Source organism: Lolium rigidum, chromosome 6 (genome assembly GCF_022539505.1).
Source record: "Lolium rigidum isolate FL_2022 chromosome 6, APGP_CSIRO_Lrig_0.1, whole genome shotgun sequence".
Lineage (NCBI taxonomy): Eukaryota > Viridiplantae > Streptophyta > Magnoliopsida > Poales > Poaceae > Lolium > Lolium rigidum.
The window spans coordinates 342,096,906-342,112,239 of NC_061513.1; the positions used below are offsets into that span (position 1 = coordinate 342,096,906).

At 46.1% G+C, this 15,334-nt stretch overlaps 2 protein-coding genes across 4 annotated transcripts; both read left to right on the forward strand.

Annotated features, from left to right (window-relative positions):
- The first annotated feature begins 1,493 nt into the window (after window positions 1-1,493).
- On the forward strand, window positions 1,494-9,318 carry LOC124666479 (transcription factor GTE4-like). Of its 3 annotated transcripts, none has more exons than XM_047203829.1 (5): window positions 1,494-2,855; window positions 2,942-3,029; window positions 3,173-3,295; window positions 3,429-3,498; window positions 8,773-9,318. In XM_047203829.1, exons 1-4 carry the CDS (start codon window positions 1,599-1,601, stop codon window positions 3,482-3,484), a joined length of 1,524 nt encoding a protein of 507 aa, XP_047059785.1. In that variant the 5' UTR covers window positions 1,494-1,598; the 3' UTR covers window positions 3,485-3,498; window positions 8,773-9,318. The 3 variants fall into 3 exon arrangements, with proteins under 3 accessions (XP_047059785.1, XP_047059783.1, XP_047059782.1); XM_047203827.1 differs by having other exon boundaries at window positions 1,495-2,855; window positions 2,948-3,029; window positions 3,423-3,498; XM_047203826.1 differs by having other exon boundaries at window positions 1,497-2,855; window positions 3,423-3,498.
- Window positions 9,319-10,544: 1,226 nt separating this feature from the next.
- LOC124661529 (uncharacterized protein HI_0077-like) lies at window positions 10,545-14,288 on the forward strand. The gene is made up of 8 exons (XM_047199393.1): window positions 10,545-10,934; window positions 11,031-11,272; window positions 11,422-11,518; window positions 11,681-11,864; window positions 11,947-12,028; window positions 12,109-12,154; window positions 12,224-12,293; window positions 13,840-14,288. The coding sequence occupies exons 1-7, from the start codon at window positions 10,545-10,547 to the stop codon at window positions 12,275-12,277; spliced, it is 1,095 nt and encodes a 364-aa protein (XP_047055349.1). The 3' UTR covers window positions 12,278-12,293; window positions 13,840-14,288.
- The last annotated feature ends 1,046 nt before the right edge of the window (window positions 14,289-15,334 follow it).

Here is a 15,334-nt window from a genome sequence, read left to right on the forward strand (position 1 = left end):
CGTCGTAGATCTCATTAGCTCTATCTTGATCAAGCAGGACCACCAAGTATTCGTGCACCCCGTACGAATCATGGGTGGATCGGCTCTTCGAGCCGATTCACGGGATAACCCGAGAGCCGATCGAGGCTCGTATTTAATGTTTACATGTATGCCCCGCAGAAACTAAGCGAGGCATCCCCATCACCTTCCCGACCGGGTATAGGTCAGGTGGCACGCCCTTGCACTTCGCATCGCCGCGTGTGACCGAGAAGAGCATTGCGGGCCGTCGCTCGGAGGGGTCTCAGCCAGCCGCAGCTCTAGGCTCTTCCCGGCTCTACGGTGTTGACAAGGCCGCTGCCCGCCGGTGGGTTTTGGCAGTCAACAATGTCTCATAAAGACGGAATATTTTTCAGTGGGAGTCGATATTCCCGTCGACAGCGATGCGTCTATGGTGACTTCGTCAATCTCAAGACCCGCTGGATCAGTTTTTTCGACGCAGTCTTTCAGAGGTGCTCATAGGAATAGGGTGTGTGTGCATTCATAAGGATGAGTGTGTCAGCGTCTTTAATTGTATTGTGTTTGTAAAAAAAGAGAATGAGATGGAATCCTAGGTGAGCTCATCGTAAGTGGCGAGGAATCCTCGATACCCCATTCGAGGTATGTTCCGGCCAGTCAGATCAACTCTACCGTACACCTTAATTAAGACCTTCCTTGATTTATAGAATTGAAAAACATAAAAATGAAGAATCATCGGATTAAGGTCTCCTGAAAATTATAGATAATATGTTCGAATTTTTTTCGCACTCTTTCTGCCTTAAAATATAACACGCACATGACTTTTCACGCATTGACTATTAATATGTGTTGCAAAAGATTATACGTCTTTATACTAGCTTTCCAGATATATTATAAGTAAAATTTGTAATCACAATTGCACATGTTGAAGACAAAAAAGAAGCCAAATGGTGTTCTTTTCTTCAATTCTGATCAATATGGATAGCAGTGCACAAGTTTTTATGGGAGCTCGTTTGGCTCCCATCAATATGGCTGGAATGAAAGAATTCATTTTTGATTCCTAGAATCAACTTATTTGTATGCTACGGAATTAGTATTGAATTCGATTGAGAATTTCATGGATTTCATTGTATGCCTAATCTTAATTACCCTTGGTACCCTTTCATTATAGTGAATTTTCCAAATGAAATGAAATAAAATGATATCATCCTAACTAAAATAAAATGATGGATGGCAAACAATCTCTTATCACCTTTTCACCTAGAAAACGCACTTCCTTTTATCCACCGCCGCACAAACCCTCCAGTGGAATAACCGATGTTTTACCATCAATCGAAAGAAGACAAGAAAATAAGTTTGAATGAATAAGTTTCAAAATTTAAAAAGAAGCCAAAAAAAATGAGACATGTCGGACAAGGAAAAAACCCGACCCTCCGTCGCATCGCACACTAGCAGGCAGCTGCCCGCCCCCACCACCAAGCCCTCACCGAACCCCTTCGTTTTGTGTCCCATCTCGCTCTCGCCTCTGTCCTCCGCCAAATCCCCAAATCGCAGCCCCCCGATCCGCCGCCGGCTCCGATTCCCCACCGCCGTTGACCGCGCAAATGACCTCCGGCCCGCCGTCGCCTTCCGGCAAGGCCTACTCCCGCAAATCTGGCCCCAAATCCTCCAAGCCGTCCGCCCCCCGCTCCTTAGACGCTCACAATGGCTCCGTGATCCCCACCGTGACCTTCCCGTTCCCCTCCTCGCCGGCAGCGCGGAGAGAACTCCGCCGCCGCCTCTCCTCCGAGCTCTCCCAGGTGCGCGGCGCCTACAAGCGCATAAACTCCCTCCCCAACGCGCCCGCGCCCTCCTCCGCGCTCTCCGCCACTGACCCCTCCACCCCGCTCCCGCCGCACCCGTCCTCCGTCTCCAAGCACAAGTCGTCCAAGAAGGGCCCGCCGAACCCGGCTGGTTCCGCGGAGGCGCGGCGCAAGCTCTACGCGCCCGTGTTCAAGAGCTGCGCCTTGCTGCTCGCCAGGCTCATGAAGCACAAGCACGGCTGGGTGTTCAACGTGCCCGTCGACGCCAGCGCGCTCGGCCTGCACGACTACCACACCATCATCGTCAAGCCCATGGACCTCGGCACCGTCAAGTCGCGGCTCGCCGAGGGGCACTACAAGTCGCCGCGGGAGTTCGCGACTGAAGTCCGCCTCACTTTCCAGAACGCCATGAAGTACAACCCGAAGGGGCAGGACGTGTACTTCATGGCCGAGCAGCTTCTAAACATGTTCGAGGAGAAGTGGCCGGAGATTGAAGCCGAGATGGCTCAGCTGTCGCCACAGCCGCCGACACCGTCATCGGCTGCACCACCCAAGAAGCCGAGGGAGATCGAGAATTCTAGGGTGTTAGAGAGGTCTGACTCCACGGCGCATCCTGCAGGACTGGAGGCTACCCCAAAGCAGCACACTGGCACTGGCACTGGCACTGGCAGACCCCCGGTTTTAAAGAAGCCCAAGGCAAGGGAACCTAATAAGAGGGAGATGACCTTCTGGGAGAAGCAGCGGCTTAGTAACGACCTCCAGGACTTGCCAGCCGAGAAGCTTGACAATGTTGTGCAAATCATAAAGAAGAGGAACTCCTCGCTCAATCAGCATGATGATGAGATCGAGGTTGATATAGATAGCTTCGATGTAGAGACATTGTGGGAACTTGATAGATTTGTGACGAATTACAAGAAAAGTATAACCAAGAATAAGCGCAAGGCGGAGCTTTCCGTGGCAAGGCAGGATGAGTCCGAGCATGAGCCGGATTTGGAGAAGATTGAGCATGCAAGGCAGGATGAGGGAGAACAGGATCAGATGATCAATGCACAAGAGACGGTATTGTTTTTTTATAGATAATGCAAAAGGTCTATGTTAATTATTAGGTGATATGGTTCATATGGTAATTACTAATGTCCCAACAGTTACAGATACCGGAACCAGAAGCAGTTGATGTGGTAGATGTGGAACCACCTATGGTTGACGCTGAACCATCCAAGGAAATTGCAGCAGGCAAGCCTAAATAGACACCTTTACAGCATGCTTGTATTTATTGTTGTTGACTTTGAGACCAGAACAGATGCGTCAGCTATTACTACATCTGTAGCCTACCTTTATTCAGTGTAAGTGTAATACCTATGTTTTCTCACCTTCAGATGACAATGGGAGGTATGTCGGTTCATCATCACCCGCCCATTTGGAAGATCAGAAAGGAGAAAACGCCGGTAGATCAAGTAGTTCTGGAAGCTCTAGCAGTGAATCAGGGTCTTCCTCCAGCGGTAAACATTCTTTTTTTTTTGGCAGAGATGTATAACAATCATGGTACCTTTTGCACTATTGTATATAGAGGTTTTATTCGGAAGTATGTTTAAAACACGTGGAATTTACCTTGATAAGCATATGCAGATACAGATTCCGATAGTTCATCCGCAGATGGATCTGATGCTGCACAGTCACCCAAATCGTAACATCGATAGGCCAGGTATATTTTAGATTTTCCTTAGTTGACAACCGTTCCCTCTCATTTATTTTCAGTAAGTTAATTGGTGTAGTCTGTCTTTTTAAGTGTTTGAAAAACATACTCAAGCCACGGAGCAATAGTAAGCATAATGAGAACATCCATGTTTCTGTAAGTTGCTTAGCTTTTGAACTTTTTTTTCATGTAGACTAGCCGAGCGCATGTGTGTTGCGACGGATCTCAAATAACCCATGCTTCTCTAGAATTATGGCAACTAAGCAATTGGTAACTCGCCAATACCTTACCTGAGCCGACTTGTAAACATTAAAGTCTATAGCATCAAAACAAGATGACAGAGATAATAATAGTATACAGGTAGGAACAAAATTCACAGGCTAAAGGAGTGCATGCATGATACTAAGCGATAAAAGGTAAAGCTTACAGGGATGCTAAAATAATTTCATATACAGAAGTACAAGGTCTTGTTGTAACTTGCATGGACGATAATGATGCAACCATAGAGATAAACACACCTCCTTTTCTCTTTTCAGTCGCGAAATACGTTCTATACAAGTAGAGTTCACTCAACATGGATTGTGGTGTCCCCTAGTGGATTCAACAAAACCCACATGTTCATTACCCCAAAGTTCAGTTTGTCAGTAATAAGAAGGAATACATGGCTCCTTCAGTTTTAAGCAAGAAGATATTGATTATCCTCATTTTGTGAGCACATACTCCCTCCATTATCTTTTAGTCTACATCCTACAAATTTTAAGACAAATTAGCAATTCATTTAATGCTACTACTTCGATATGGAAACAACCAATCCAAGCCATACTAAAATTAATGACATCCAATAGAGAGAGTGGGACTGCTTCGTTTTCTATGTTGTTGATTACAAAGCTAAAATGTAGACTAACATGGAACAAAATTTTAGTCTAAGATGTGGACTAAAGGAGAACAGAGGGAGTATAAATTATCTTCATGTTCCTTTCTTATTAGTACAGTGCGGGAGCTCTCAACACTGGGTACGTCCTTTTTTTTTTCTCCCTTTCTTATTAGTACAGAGTGTAATCAAATCACGTGGAGAGGAAGTAAAGTCTAATAGCAAAAAAAAGCCTCAGCCTGATTCCACCAAAGGATAAATGGGTAATGAAGGTTATGTATAACTATTTAACTTAAAAGGTGTCTTCGAAGTCAACACATTCTTCAATTCCGTAATCTCAATGAAAGTAGTTAACTGTTGTTTCAGTACTGAACCGCTGCGTTGCTTTACTGTTAAAATTAACACACACATTGGACCCAACTAACTCGTAGCTCCTAGTCCGCTTCGGTTATGCCTCCAGGAACTCATTTTCCTATTTTCTTAGCTGTGTGAAACCACTGGCCGCTCCTGACTCCACTGGATGCTTCGGATCCTTTAATAGACACAAGAAGTCAGTCTCGCCCACTGGATCCCCTCCTGCCGCGCGACGCGACCACCTTGACAAGGAGGCATTGAGACTGCCATTGAGCATGCAGTGATGCTGCTAAGGCTGGCAATCGGGTCGGGGTGCACCTGGTTGACCTTTGCTAGACCCATGCCCGAGTACCTAGTCAGGTATGTGGCATGCCCACGACCCTGCCCATGGGTCATTTTTCAGACCCATGTCCGAACCCGTTGGGCAACCCAATCCAATCGGGCACCCATCTGGTCTAACGTCTGTCTTTATTTTTCGTTTCACAATCTGCACCAACGTCTAATTTTGGTTGGTTTGGTGCATCTCCTCATGTTCAGCTGACCCCTCCTCGTGTCTTTGATAGCAGAATTCGACCTACCGTCAGCTTGAGCGAACGAAGTGGGACTAAAGAAGCTCCAGCTCCTATACTCGTTTGTTGTCGCTCATGTAAAAGAGCACATGTGGTAGCTGGGTTGCCTTAAGAGGCCCAATAGACCAATATGGTGCACCGCCAGGTCTTTTCGGCTCTCATTTAATTTACTTGTGGACCGGAATCAATCTAGAGCAAGCGAAAGCAGCTCAAGGTCAACATGCATGCATCGCTATTGACAAAGCACCATCTAGGCAGTTGCATGATAATTAGCTTACATATTCACAAAATTAAGTCTGCATATCATATAAAATATAAAATATGAAAATATTTAATAACTGATATTAAGCGGGCGACCCATCGGGTCACCCACGGGCGCTCCGTCGTAATCATACCCTACCCATTAATAATCGGGTCACCCATGGGCGCAACCCATGGGCGATGATGACCCATACACTACCCATTGGGGCCGGGTCCCATGGGTGGACGAACCCATGGGTCAAATTGCCGGCCTTAGATGCTATACCGGTGCTACTTAATCCCACACCTTGCCGCCGATGCCACTCTCTCAAATCGACCAAGGGAAAGGAGTGCAGGCTCGTGCCGGCCTCCGCTCGGTGCGATGTAGGCGGTAAGGGTAGGCCAACTGGGTCGTCCCGACCGCTCTCACATTGGGCTACAGGAACTCAGGGAGGGGGTAATGGTGCGATGATGGAGCTCGCTGAAGCACAATCTCCCGGCCTGTAGATCTGGATGGAGGTACAAGGGGGTGCGATGCAGGGCCTCCACACAGGTCCGGTGATGATGAGGCCTCCACGCAGATCTGGCAACGGCGAGCGACCACGGAGGTGGAAACTGAACTTGATGGGAGGTGGAGGAAAAAGACATGTCGATGGAGAGGGTTGGAGACTTGGAGGCCAGAGGTGGCAGGAAAAGGGGAATTGGAGCAGACGGGAATGCGAGGCGACAGGAAGCAGGGGATCGTGGGGTAAGCTTGTTCCCTATGATTTTTTTAGATAGAGCCGATCGTTTCCTTGGTAGGGTTACCTTGGGTCCACTTGTCAGGGCTGACACAAGTGAACGGACGACCAGGAACTGCTACTTTTGTAAGTAAATAAAAATAAAAATAAAAATAAAATAAAAGATAAATAAATATTTCATGTAGAAAACTATACTCACTTCAGATTTCTGACCTGACATGCAGTGGCTGCTCATTTATTGAAAATCAGTAGCTAATTTGTGCAAAGCCACTGTTTGTCCTATCGTATGGCTATGTGCATCTTTCAAAGAAGAACTAAAGTGGGATGATCTGATGTGCTTAGATAGTTCCATGTACTTTTTGATTTCACCATTGCCACAGACTAGCAGACACCATCTTTATCAGTTTGCGCTAATGTTGTCATAGGTTAGAAATAAAATGGATGTATGCTAGAGGATGACATTGTTCTTGGTTGTAGGTTAGACATGACACAATAACCTACCTTACATCTCGTAGAGTAGGAGCGGAAGTTTATAATGGGTTGCCATTCAATTATGCAAGCATTTAAGCCGAGGCCTATGTGTTCCTAAAAACATCATCATCATCAACAACAACATCAAAGCCTTTTTCCCAATCAAGTTGGGGTAGGCTAGATGTGAAACCCAACAGAAATAAAAGGAAACCAAAACAAGAAGGTTTCAATAATAGAGGCATCTCATGGATAGTCTTGTAAAAGATTGAATTAGTTTTGCATATAATATACTGCTATGGAACTTCTCCCTGCTTTGCCAACTTAAATGTTTGAGAATGTTCTTTCTTTTGCAGCAAAAAATACGGTACATTCTTTTTTAAATATTCGTATAATTTTGATTTTAGTACCAAATGGGTTTGTCCAAGTTATAGTTACAACAGTCGGACGATACTAAATTACTAATGCTTGAGCAGATATCAGTATAACTTTTCTGATGAACTATTTTAGCATCTTGTGTACAGTTTTTTTTTTTTAAATATTTACCTCTTCTTGCGACTTTCTTTTTTTTCTTTCTTAGCTGCACCAGCTACCTAGATGGAGTTCATCTGAAGATCAGTGAGAACTCTTAAGGTCCAGGCTGTTAGAACAGGGTTGTTAGCTGCGTGTAGTTACCATAATGTATAGGGACTTATTTGCTTATTTCTCCTATGTTCATATTTGGCCTGTTTCCCCAATTCATTACAGAAGCTCATTTAATCACACAAGCAGCATTGTCTTGAGCGTATGCTTATGAACCTTGCGTCAACATGATCTGCTCATGTTTCCTTGTGTTGACACCTTTGGCAGTGTTAAACCCTAAACTACTGCAAAATATCATAATTAAAAATTGAAAGATGCAGTCTAAATACTTGGCGGGATTAACATTGAGCTCGTCTAAATTACCTTCTTTTCTTATTACGAATAATTGGATATCAACTTCAAAAGTAACATAGAGATAGCTACATGGTCTTTCCTTCCTATTCTCATGAGCTATCATTGCCAGGGTCAGATAGTAACGCAATTCAGGTGGGAATGTTCTGCAGTTCTACTGTGGAACCATTCGAGAATATAAGTTTGCACGAATATTTAAGTGAACTAAATAGTATGAATTCAGCTATAGTTTGTGTAGCGATGTTTGTCTCTAGTAGCAGCAGAAGGAAACATCTCTGCATTCACACTGCGGACTCACTAACCGCTGTCACAAGTGCAGCATAAGTTATACTACATAATTGAATGCTGATATTTGCCTACAACAACAACAACACTAACATCAAATCTTTTCCCCAAGCAAGTTGGGGTAGGCTAGATATGAAACCCAACGGAAACATAAGGAAACAGAAAATAAGGAGAGAAAAAAAGAACAAGTAAACTAAGATTCCGGCACATGGATCGCTGATTTCCATGCAGTCCTACCAAGTGCCAAATATCTAGGAACATTCCAATCCCTCAACTCTCTTTTTACCGCCTCCGCCCATGTCAACTTTGGTCGCCCTCTGCCCCTCCTAGTATTTCCCATACTTTCTTAGAATTCCACTGTTAACTGGTGCTGATATTTGCCCTGCAGTTAAATGGTTTTTCATTTGCGAGTTAATTTTTGAGAAGTTAATCAATTTTTATAAAGTAAAGATGGATATCTCTACTGTCTGAACATTCTTGAGCTTAAAGAAGTATCTCATTTATGTTTTGTTTCCTATATTGGACTAGCTCGTGAGCCTAGATGCATTAGAATTTGTATTCTATACAGCCACTTGCCGAGATTGATGTACAAAGAAACATTTGAACTGACCATTTATTTTCGTGAATATATGTTGTGACACAAGCATGACAAACATGAATGCTATGCTATCCCATCTGTTCCTTCCGAAATGCATCTAGCCGTAAGTGCAGTCTATATGTTGATTTGTTACCACAAGGAAAGACATTGACTAATTATTTATGGCCGTAATCTTACTATCCAAAATGATGAACCTTACATCTCCAATTTCCCTTCTCTCTGCAGATCTTAACTTCAGACAGAAGATGATAACTTGTAAGTTCACCAAAGATTGTGGCACCATATGGTCGACAAGATTCGATGTTGCCGTCTGTAAATTTTGGCCATGTAGGGAAGCCTAATTGTTGCTGCTGTCTGTGTTGCTGTTTGGCCTTTGTTAGCCTCATAGTTGATGCCGGAGCCCGCGCATGCATTTCATGCGCCTGTACCATTATTTGCAGTTATGTACTTATTGTAGAGTGCTGCGTTTTACCTAGTCATTGCGCTGGAAGTTACCTAACATTGGACAGAAGAACCTGCAAATCAGGCAAGTAAAGACAGCCGGTGAAGAAGACCAGGAACCTGGAGGGCTCTCACCCTGTTGTAAGATTGTAAAATTGTTATAGTTGGGTAATCTCGTTTGTTCTGTTTTGGAACTAGCTAGTCTGTAATTTATGTTGTGTTGGATTAGCATGGATAATCTTTCGGGTGGTACTGGTTGTTATAAGATCTCCGCACACGTGTTTGAGCTGAAACATTAGATAGAATCTGTCTGGCTGTCATTTATCTCCAGGCGTTCTGAGTGTTCCGTTTACAACAAGAAAGTGTACCAAGTTCCTTTCTTGTCTCATGAAGTCTACACTAATGTGATTGTACAGGTGGTGCGATTAAATGGTTCTTTACTTCTGTTGTCAACATGAACTCTCCCTAAACTTATGAAGTGCGTTGGACGTGTATGGCATTGCTGTCACGGTGAGGACATCTTTTTAAATGGTAATAAACAAGATTGTGGCTGTATAAATACGCACATACATGTACACATTCTAAAGGTAAGTAGGGATCGCACCACCTGTATAAATTAGCACCGCTTCGGAATCGGATATCCTTATCCGTCGGATTCTTTAAAATCGGTTGTGGATACACTAAAACGGATTGGGTGCCGGTTTCGGTGCGGAAATTATCCTATCTATTTACACCCCTAAAGAAAAGGTAGGATTTTTTTTTTTGGGGGGGGGGGGGCGGGGGGATATGTTGTATTTGAGGTAAACAAAGAAGACAAATTTGTGGCAAAAAATCAAGTTTCCTTTTTTTTTTTTGGAAAAATTGAGTTCTCTATCCCTATATACAATCACAATCTTGTTTACTTTTTGTTGCTCAAAATACATCATAATTTCTATGAAATTCCGCACTGAGTATTCAAGATATGTATATATGTATTTATGTAGTTACAAATTTATGATGTTTTGAAACACGGAAATACAATTTTCAAATGTTTCAAAACCAGGTGGACCTATGATCGGCGATTTACACAAAAATAACCCTTTGTGAGAAAAAACACACAAAATGATCTTTCGGCCAAACTATTTCACGCCTCTAACCTTTTTGTGTGGTGTCCTTACGAAGGGCGCCACACCTGTCTATGTGGCTCCCGTGGAAGCGCCGCCACACATTGTCGACAGGTAGGCTCGAACCGTCACGTATAACAGAATGTGTGGTGCCCTTGCGAAGGGAGCCATGTGGCGTCCTTGTGAAGGGCGTCACATAAAAGGGTGTGACGCCCTTGCGAAGGGAGCACACAAAAGGGTTAGAAGTTTGAAATAGTTTATCTGAAAGGTTATCTTGTACAATTCTTATTTAAAAAGGTCATTTTTGTGTAAATCGCCCCTATGATCAGTATGATCGGTCGCCATTGACCTGAGCACCTGACCTTTTGTTCGTCGTCTCACCATTATCCCAGCCGTAAACCTCCCACCCCACACACCTCCAAGCTCAAAAATCCAAACGGCTCCACCGCGCAAATGCTCCCGCTTCGGCGCCTGCCGTCGCTGCCGCTGCCGCTGCCGCATGGCTCCACGCGCCGCCGCCTCCTCGCCACCGGGGCCTCCGCCGCCTCGCCGCTCCCATGGCCAGGCCTGCACGCCTGGCGCCGGGCTCCCCCCAGCGAGCTCCGCACGTGGGGCCCGAACGGCCCCTGCGTTCCGGACGCGGTCACGGCGAACCCACCAGAAGCCGGCCCCGCCGCCGGTTCGTCCTTGGCCGAGATGGGCGCCCTCGTCCTGTCCACCGCCGACCCCCTCGCCAAGACGCAGCTCACCCACGCCGCCTTCTCCCAGTGGGCGTCCGGCGGGCTCCCCGTGGGCCTGGCCCGGGCCCCCGACCACCCCGCCAGGCCGGACAAGCCCCTCGTGGTAAATGCTCATTGCTCATCCACCTTGTAGCTCTCTGCTCTCTCGTCTGGGCATTTCATCGAGCAGGTTGGGTTGGTGCTGCTGCTGGTGCTGCAGGTGACGCGGAAGGAGATCCCCACGCACAAGGCGATGGGCGTGCCGCTGAACGCGTACATGCTGCACAACCTGGCGCACGTGGAGCTCAACGCGATCGATCTTGCTTGGGACACCGTGGTGCGTTTCTCGCCGCTACGGGACACCCTGGGAGATGGCTTCTTCACGGATTTTGCACGCGTTGCTGATGACGAGAGCCGGCATTTCCGGTGGTATTCGCAACGGCTGGCAGAGCTTGGGTTCAGGTGAGTGAGTAGCACAAAGAATGCGACCTTGTGATATCACTAGGCATTGATAGTTCTGTCCGCGGTCATACATTCGGATCGGTCACAGTGATAGTTTTCTTTATGTGCTATGCCATTCTGTTGTAACTTTTAATAGCTTCCATGGACAGATATGGCGATATGCCCGTTCACAATCTTCTGTGGAACGAGTGCGCGAAATCCTCAAGTGATGTTTCTGCGCGGATGGCAGTGATACCTCTAGTACAGGTACCTGATCATGTTCCTTCTGTACGTGTGATACTGTCCAAAATACGTTGATTATGACCTGCTTAGTGGAACCAGGAAGTTCCACATTGTTTAGACTATTTTTTTGATGATCTTTGCTTTATTCCACGGGGCCAATATGTTTATGATTAGAAACCTTAATAGGAAGCTAGAGGCCTTGATGCTGGACCAAGACTAGTCCAAAAGTTGCTGGGTTTTGCGGACCATAGGTCTGCAGAAATTGTGTCAAAAGTAGCAGAAGAAGAGCTTGCACATGTTTCTGTTGGTTTATATTGGTTCCTGGAAGTATGCCAAATGATGGGCCGTGTCCCCGGTGCTACTTTTAGAGGTTTGATTGGTTCTGCATGTTCCATTAAATACAGTAATATGAAATTATGTTGATTCAGGGAATTATGTCTTTAATATTGTAGATTTAATAGAGGAGTATGGTATTGTGGTGAAGGGTCCATTTAACTATCTGTCTCGAGATGAAGCTGGTATACCTCGAGAATGGTAAGCTTTGACTTGACTGCGACTATGAGCTTAGAAGTATTGCATGTTTATGTCAATAATAAAATGTTATTGTTATTCAGGTATGATGAGAAGGTTAAACATGAAGTTTCAAGTGAACTTTCAGAGGTGAGGTACTATTTATTGTCTGTTCAATGCCTTTTGATCTATCCAAATTTATGGTATTTTTCATCACAGGTGCACGATAGGCTAGCTCTTGTTGTAGAGATGGAGAAAGAGAATGCAGGTTGAATGCCTGAGTAGCTTGGTATGTACTACACTGTTATTCTAGTACACTGAAACTCTACAAACTCTTTTCATTCAGTAGACCTTTGTCAATGGATGCCAAATAGGAAACAGCCATCAATTGCTTTCAACCATTCAGTGAACTTAATTACATTGTCACCTTTGTTATCCTGAGCAACAGATTTAACGTTTTTATTATTTACTTCTTATTGGACCCTTCGATTTGACATGCATAAACACTTCTATTATTTTGAAAAGTGAAAAAACTCTTGTTTTTGGTTATGATGCCAAACTAAGCACATTTGCTTGCTTGCATTGTTTTATGTTAACTTGGAAAGATTGTAGAAGAAAAAGGTCTAATCCTCACCAAGTGTTCTAGTGGTTGACAGCAGGGACACACCTGCCAGTTGGTCTCACATATCTTATATCTAGGCACAAGGGACTCACACAGTTCATTTTAGATTAGCCTTGAAGTATTGATGGGCTACAACCTATTACCGTTGCAAGTTGGGCTGGTACAGTGGTACCCACCAACCCATCCCAGTTATCTTGCCTCCCAACTAATGCAGGCACTATGGATACAAAATGAACAACAATTAGTGGGAAGTGAATTACCAATTAAACAAAATGACTCGATCGTCGACCCACTATCATCCGCATGATGATGTTCTTGAAAGGAAGTTACCCGATATGTACCTACTCAAATTTAGAGAGGTGGTGGACGGAGGCAAGGAAATGTGACAGACGACGTCTTGACACGGTAATCATTCTAATCGCGCGGACGCTTTGGAAGCAGAGGAATGCGCGAGTTTTTGGTAACACACAGAGACAATTCAACACGCAGCAAATGGTTGCCAAGATCAGAGAGGATTTCCATCTTTGGGAATTTGCCGGGATAGGAGGGAGCGAGGATCATTCGCGAGAGTAGGCTTTTAGGCGGAGTGCGTGCTTGTGTGGGTGGAGGGGTTGTCACCGTGCTCTGATGTTCGCATCAGTTGTCGGTTTCTCGTAAATTGTCTTTGCTATCCTTCTATAAATATGGCCCGCTTTGCGTGTGCTCTCGAAAAAAAAAGGCAAGGTCAAAAAGTACTTTTACCTTCATTTTAATGTACGTGCATTCTGCAGCAACACACATGCCAACTTGCTAATCATCATCTTCTTAAAGAAAACCTATATATAGTCTTGATTCATTGCTCAAGTTTCATTCGCTGGCTTTAGTCAGAAATGGGACATGCATCTGGTGTCGCATGCTCTTGTAAAGTACAGAACATTAGCTCACTGCCATTCCAAAGAGGTATAGATTGGAGGATACCATCCAGCGGTAATGATGGCATCTGGGGCCTGAGGCTGCATAATAGTGTCCGATTGGATGTCATTGTCTTGGGTGATCTTTCCGTTTGTACTAAGCAGTGGTTGACAGCAAGCTCCTGGTATGAGGATGAGCACATATCTATCTAACCATTTTGTTGCATTTGTGTCACTTTCACTTGTGCTGCGAAGCATCAGTTTCCGTCTTCAGTTCATATAATGACGTTTCCGTATGGTGCGTTTTCTTGTTGAATTCTTAGGCTAGCTGGAATGGTGTTTGCCAGTTTGGATGCAGAGGCGCCTGAAGCTTTGTACATCCTGTGCTCTGTACAGTAGCCATCAGTACTAGTACCAGCTGGACGCGAACTTTGCTGCTGAGAGCTGAAGAATACCGCACAACCGTCATTCATGGTGAGAAGAATAGAACATCTTCGAGTACTCAACTTCTTCAGTCTAGTCGCGGCTGACAAGTGCCAAACATTTCGCGTCCGTGGATGTGCATCGCTGCTACTCGCCGTGGTGCTGATTAACACAGATATTCCTCCTCTGTTAGAGAAGAATCAATGTAGATAATGGTTGATCCGATACCGTGTCAAGCTTCACAATCTCAATCCTGAAAATTTGTCTCACTGAGCTTTCCGCTGCTATTTGTATAGTTACCGATTTTGTCGGGAGGAGCATTTGAAATTGCTGGGTTTCTGTCTGGAAAGGATCCAAGCGGGTACGTGGGAGCAGGTGGCGCAACCGCCGCGGCCAACTAATCACATGGAGTCATGCTGTCATTAGAGCATCTCTAGTCGCGTGCCCCCAAAGCAATTTAGAGCGCGCCGGATAAAAAAACGGTTCCAGCCGCGTTCCCCAAAGCCCATTTTTTGTCCGGCGCGCCCCGAGCCCGTCCCCGTCCCACAGGGGACGCTCTGGGCATGCCGGACACAACGAAAAGCGACGCGGGCCCGACGCGTCAGCGGCTCGAAAGCCTAAAACCCCGTCGCCTACCTTTGGTCAAGCGACGTTAATGGCGTCCCTGTTTTCCGAGGCGACGCAGGGACGCGTCTCGTCGTGCATGGCTGCGTGGCCGCCCGTGCCGGCTTTATTGCGTGCAACCACCCGCTGCCGCCGCTGTACATAAAGACGCCCTGCAGTTCGTCCCCCAGTTTCTCACCGCTCCCAAACCTTCTCGTCGCCGCCGCCTCCCCCCTCCCAGATCTTCTCCTCGCCGCTCCAAAAAATGTCGAGCTCGTCCTCCCGCAAGATCGCCGCGGCGAACGGCTTCGGCCGCGACAGCCTAACCGTGCCGGAGGCGTGGGCGCTGTACCACGCCCAATATCCAGTCCCGCCGGACATGCGGCTGCCAAGCAGCGGCGGCTGGAAGATGGCCGTGAACGGCATTGGCGTCCCGCCGCCGCCGAAGCCGGGGACAGAACAATGGCGGGACGGCATCAAGGCCCGGCGTGCTCAACTCACCGCCGACCAACGGTTGGATCCGACGTGGGCGGCCAACGACAACGACGAGTGGTGGAAGACGTACTTCAAGGCGAAGTACGACATCGAGATGCACAGCACCCACGGGCTCGTCGGCGGGCCCAATAGCTGGAACAAGGACGGCCACGCCCTGTTCTGGGGCGTTCCGGGGCGCACCCTCGAGAACGTCATCCGCGGCATCCGCAACGGCGCTCCAAGGTTGGAGACGCCGTCGTCACTGATGACCCACAAGTATAGGGGGTGTATCGTAGTATCTTCGATAAGTAAGAATGT

Bases quoted from the DNA above. Each gene is read 5' to 3' on its own strand.
- LOC124666479 (XM_047203826.1), top strand. From the start codon at position 1,599: ATGACCTCCGGCCCGCCGTCGCCTTCCGGCAAGGCCTACTCCCGCAAA. The intron at 2,856-2,941 runs GTATTGTTTTTT...ATGTCCCAACAG, and splicing joins TGATCAATGCACAAGAGACG to TTACAGATACCGGAACCAGA. The intron at 3,030-3,172 runs GCAAGCCTAAAT...TCTCACCTTCAG, and splicing joins ATCCAAGGAAATTGCAGCAG to ATGACAATGGGAGGTATGTC.
- LOC124661529 (XM_047199393.1), top strand. From the start codon at position 10,545: ATGCTCCCGCTTCGGCGCCTGCCGTCGCTGCCGCTGCCGCTGCCGCAT. The intron at 10,935-11,030 runs GTAAATGCTCAT...CTGGTGCTGCAG, and splicing joins GGCCGGACAAGCCCCTCGTG to GTGACGCGGAAGGAGATCCC. The intron at 12,155-12,223 runs GTGAGGTACTAT...TTTTCATCACAG, and splicing joins TTTCAAGTGAACTTTCAGAG to GTGCACGATAGGCTAGCTCT.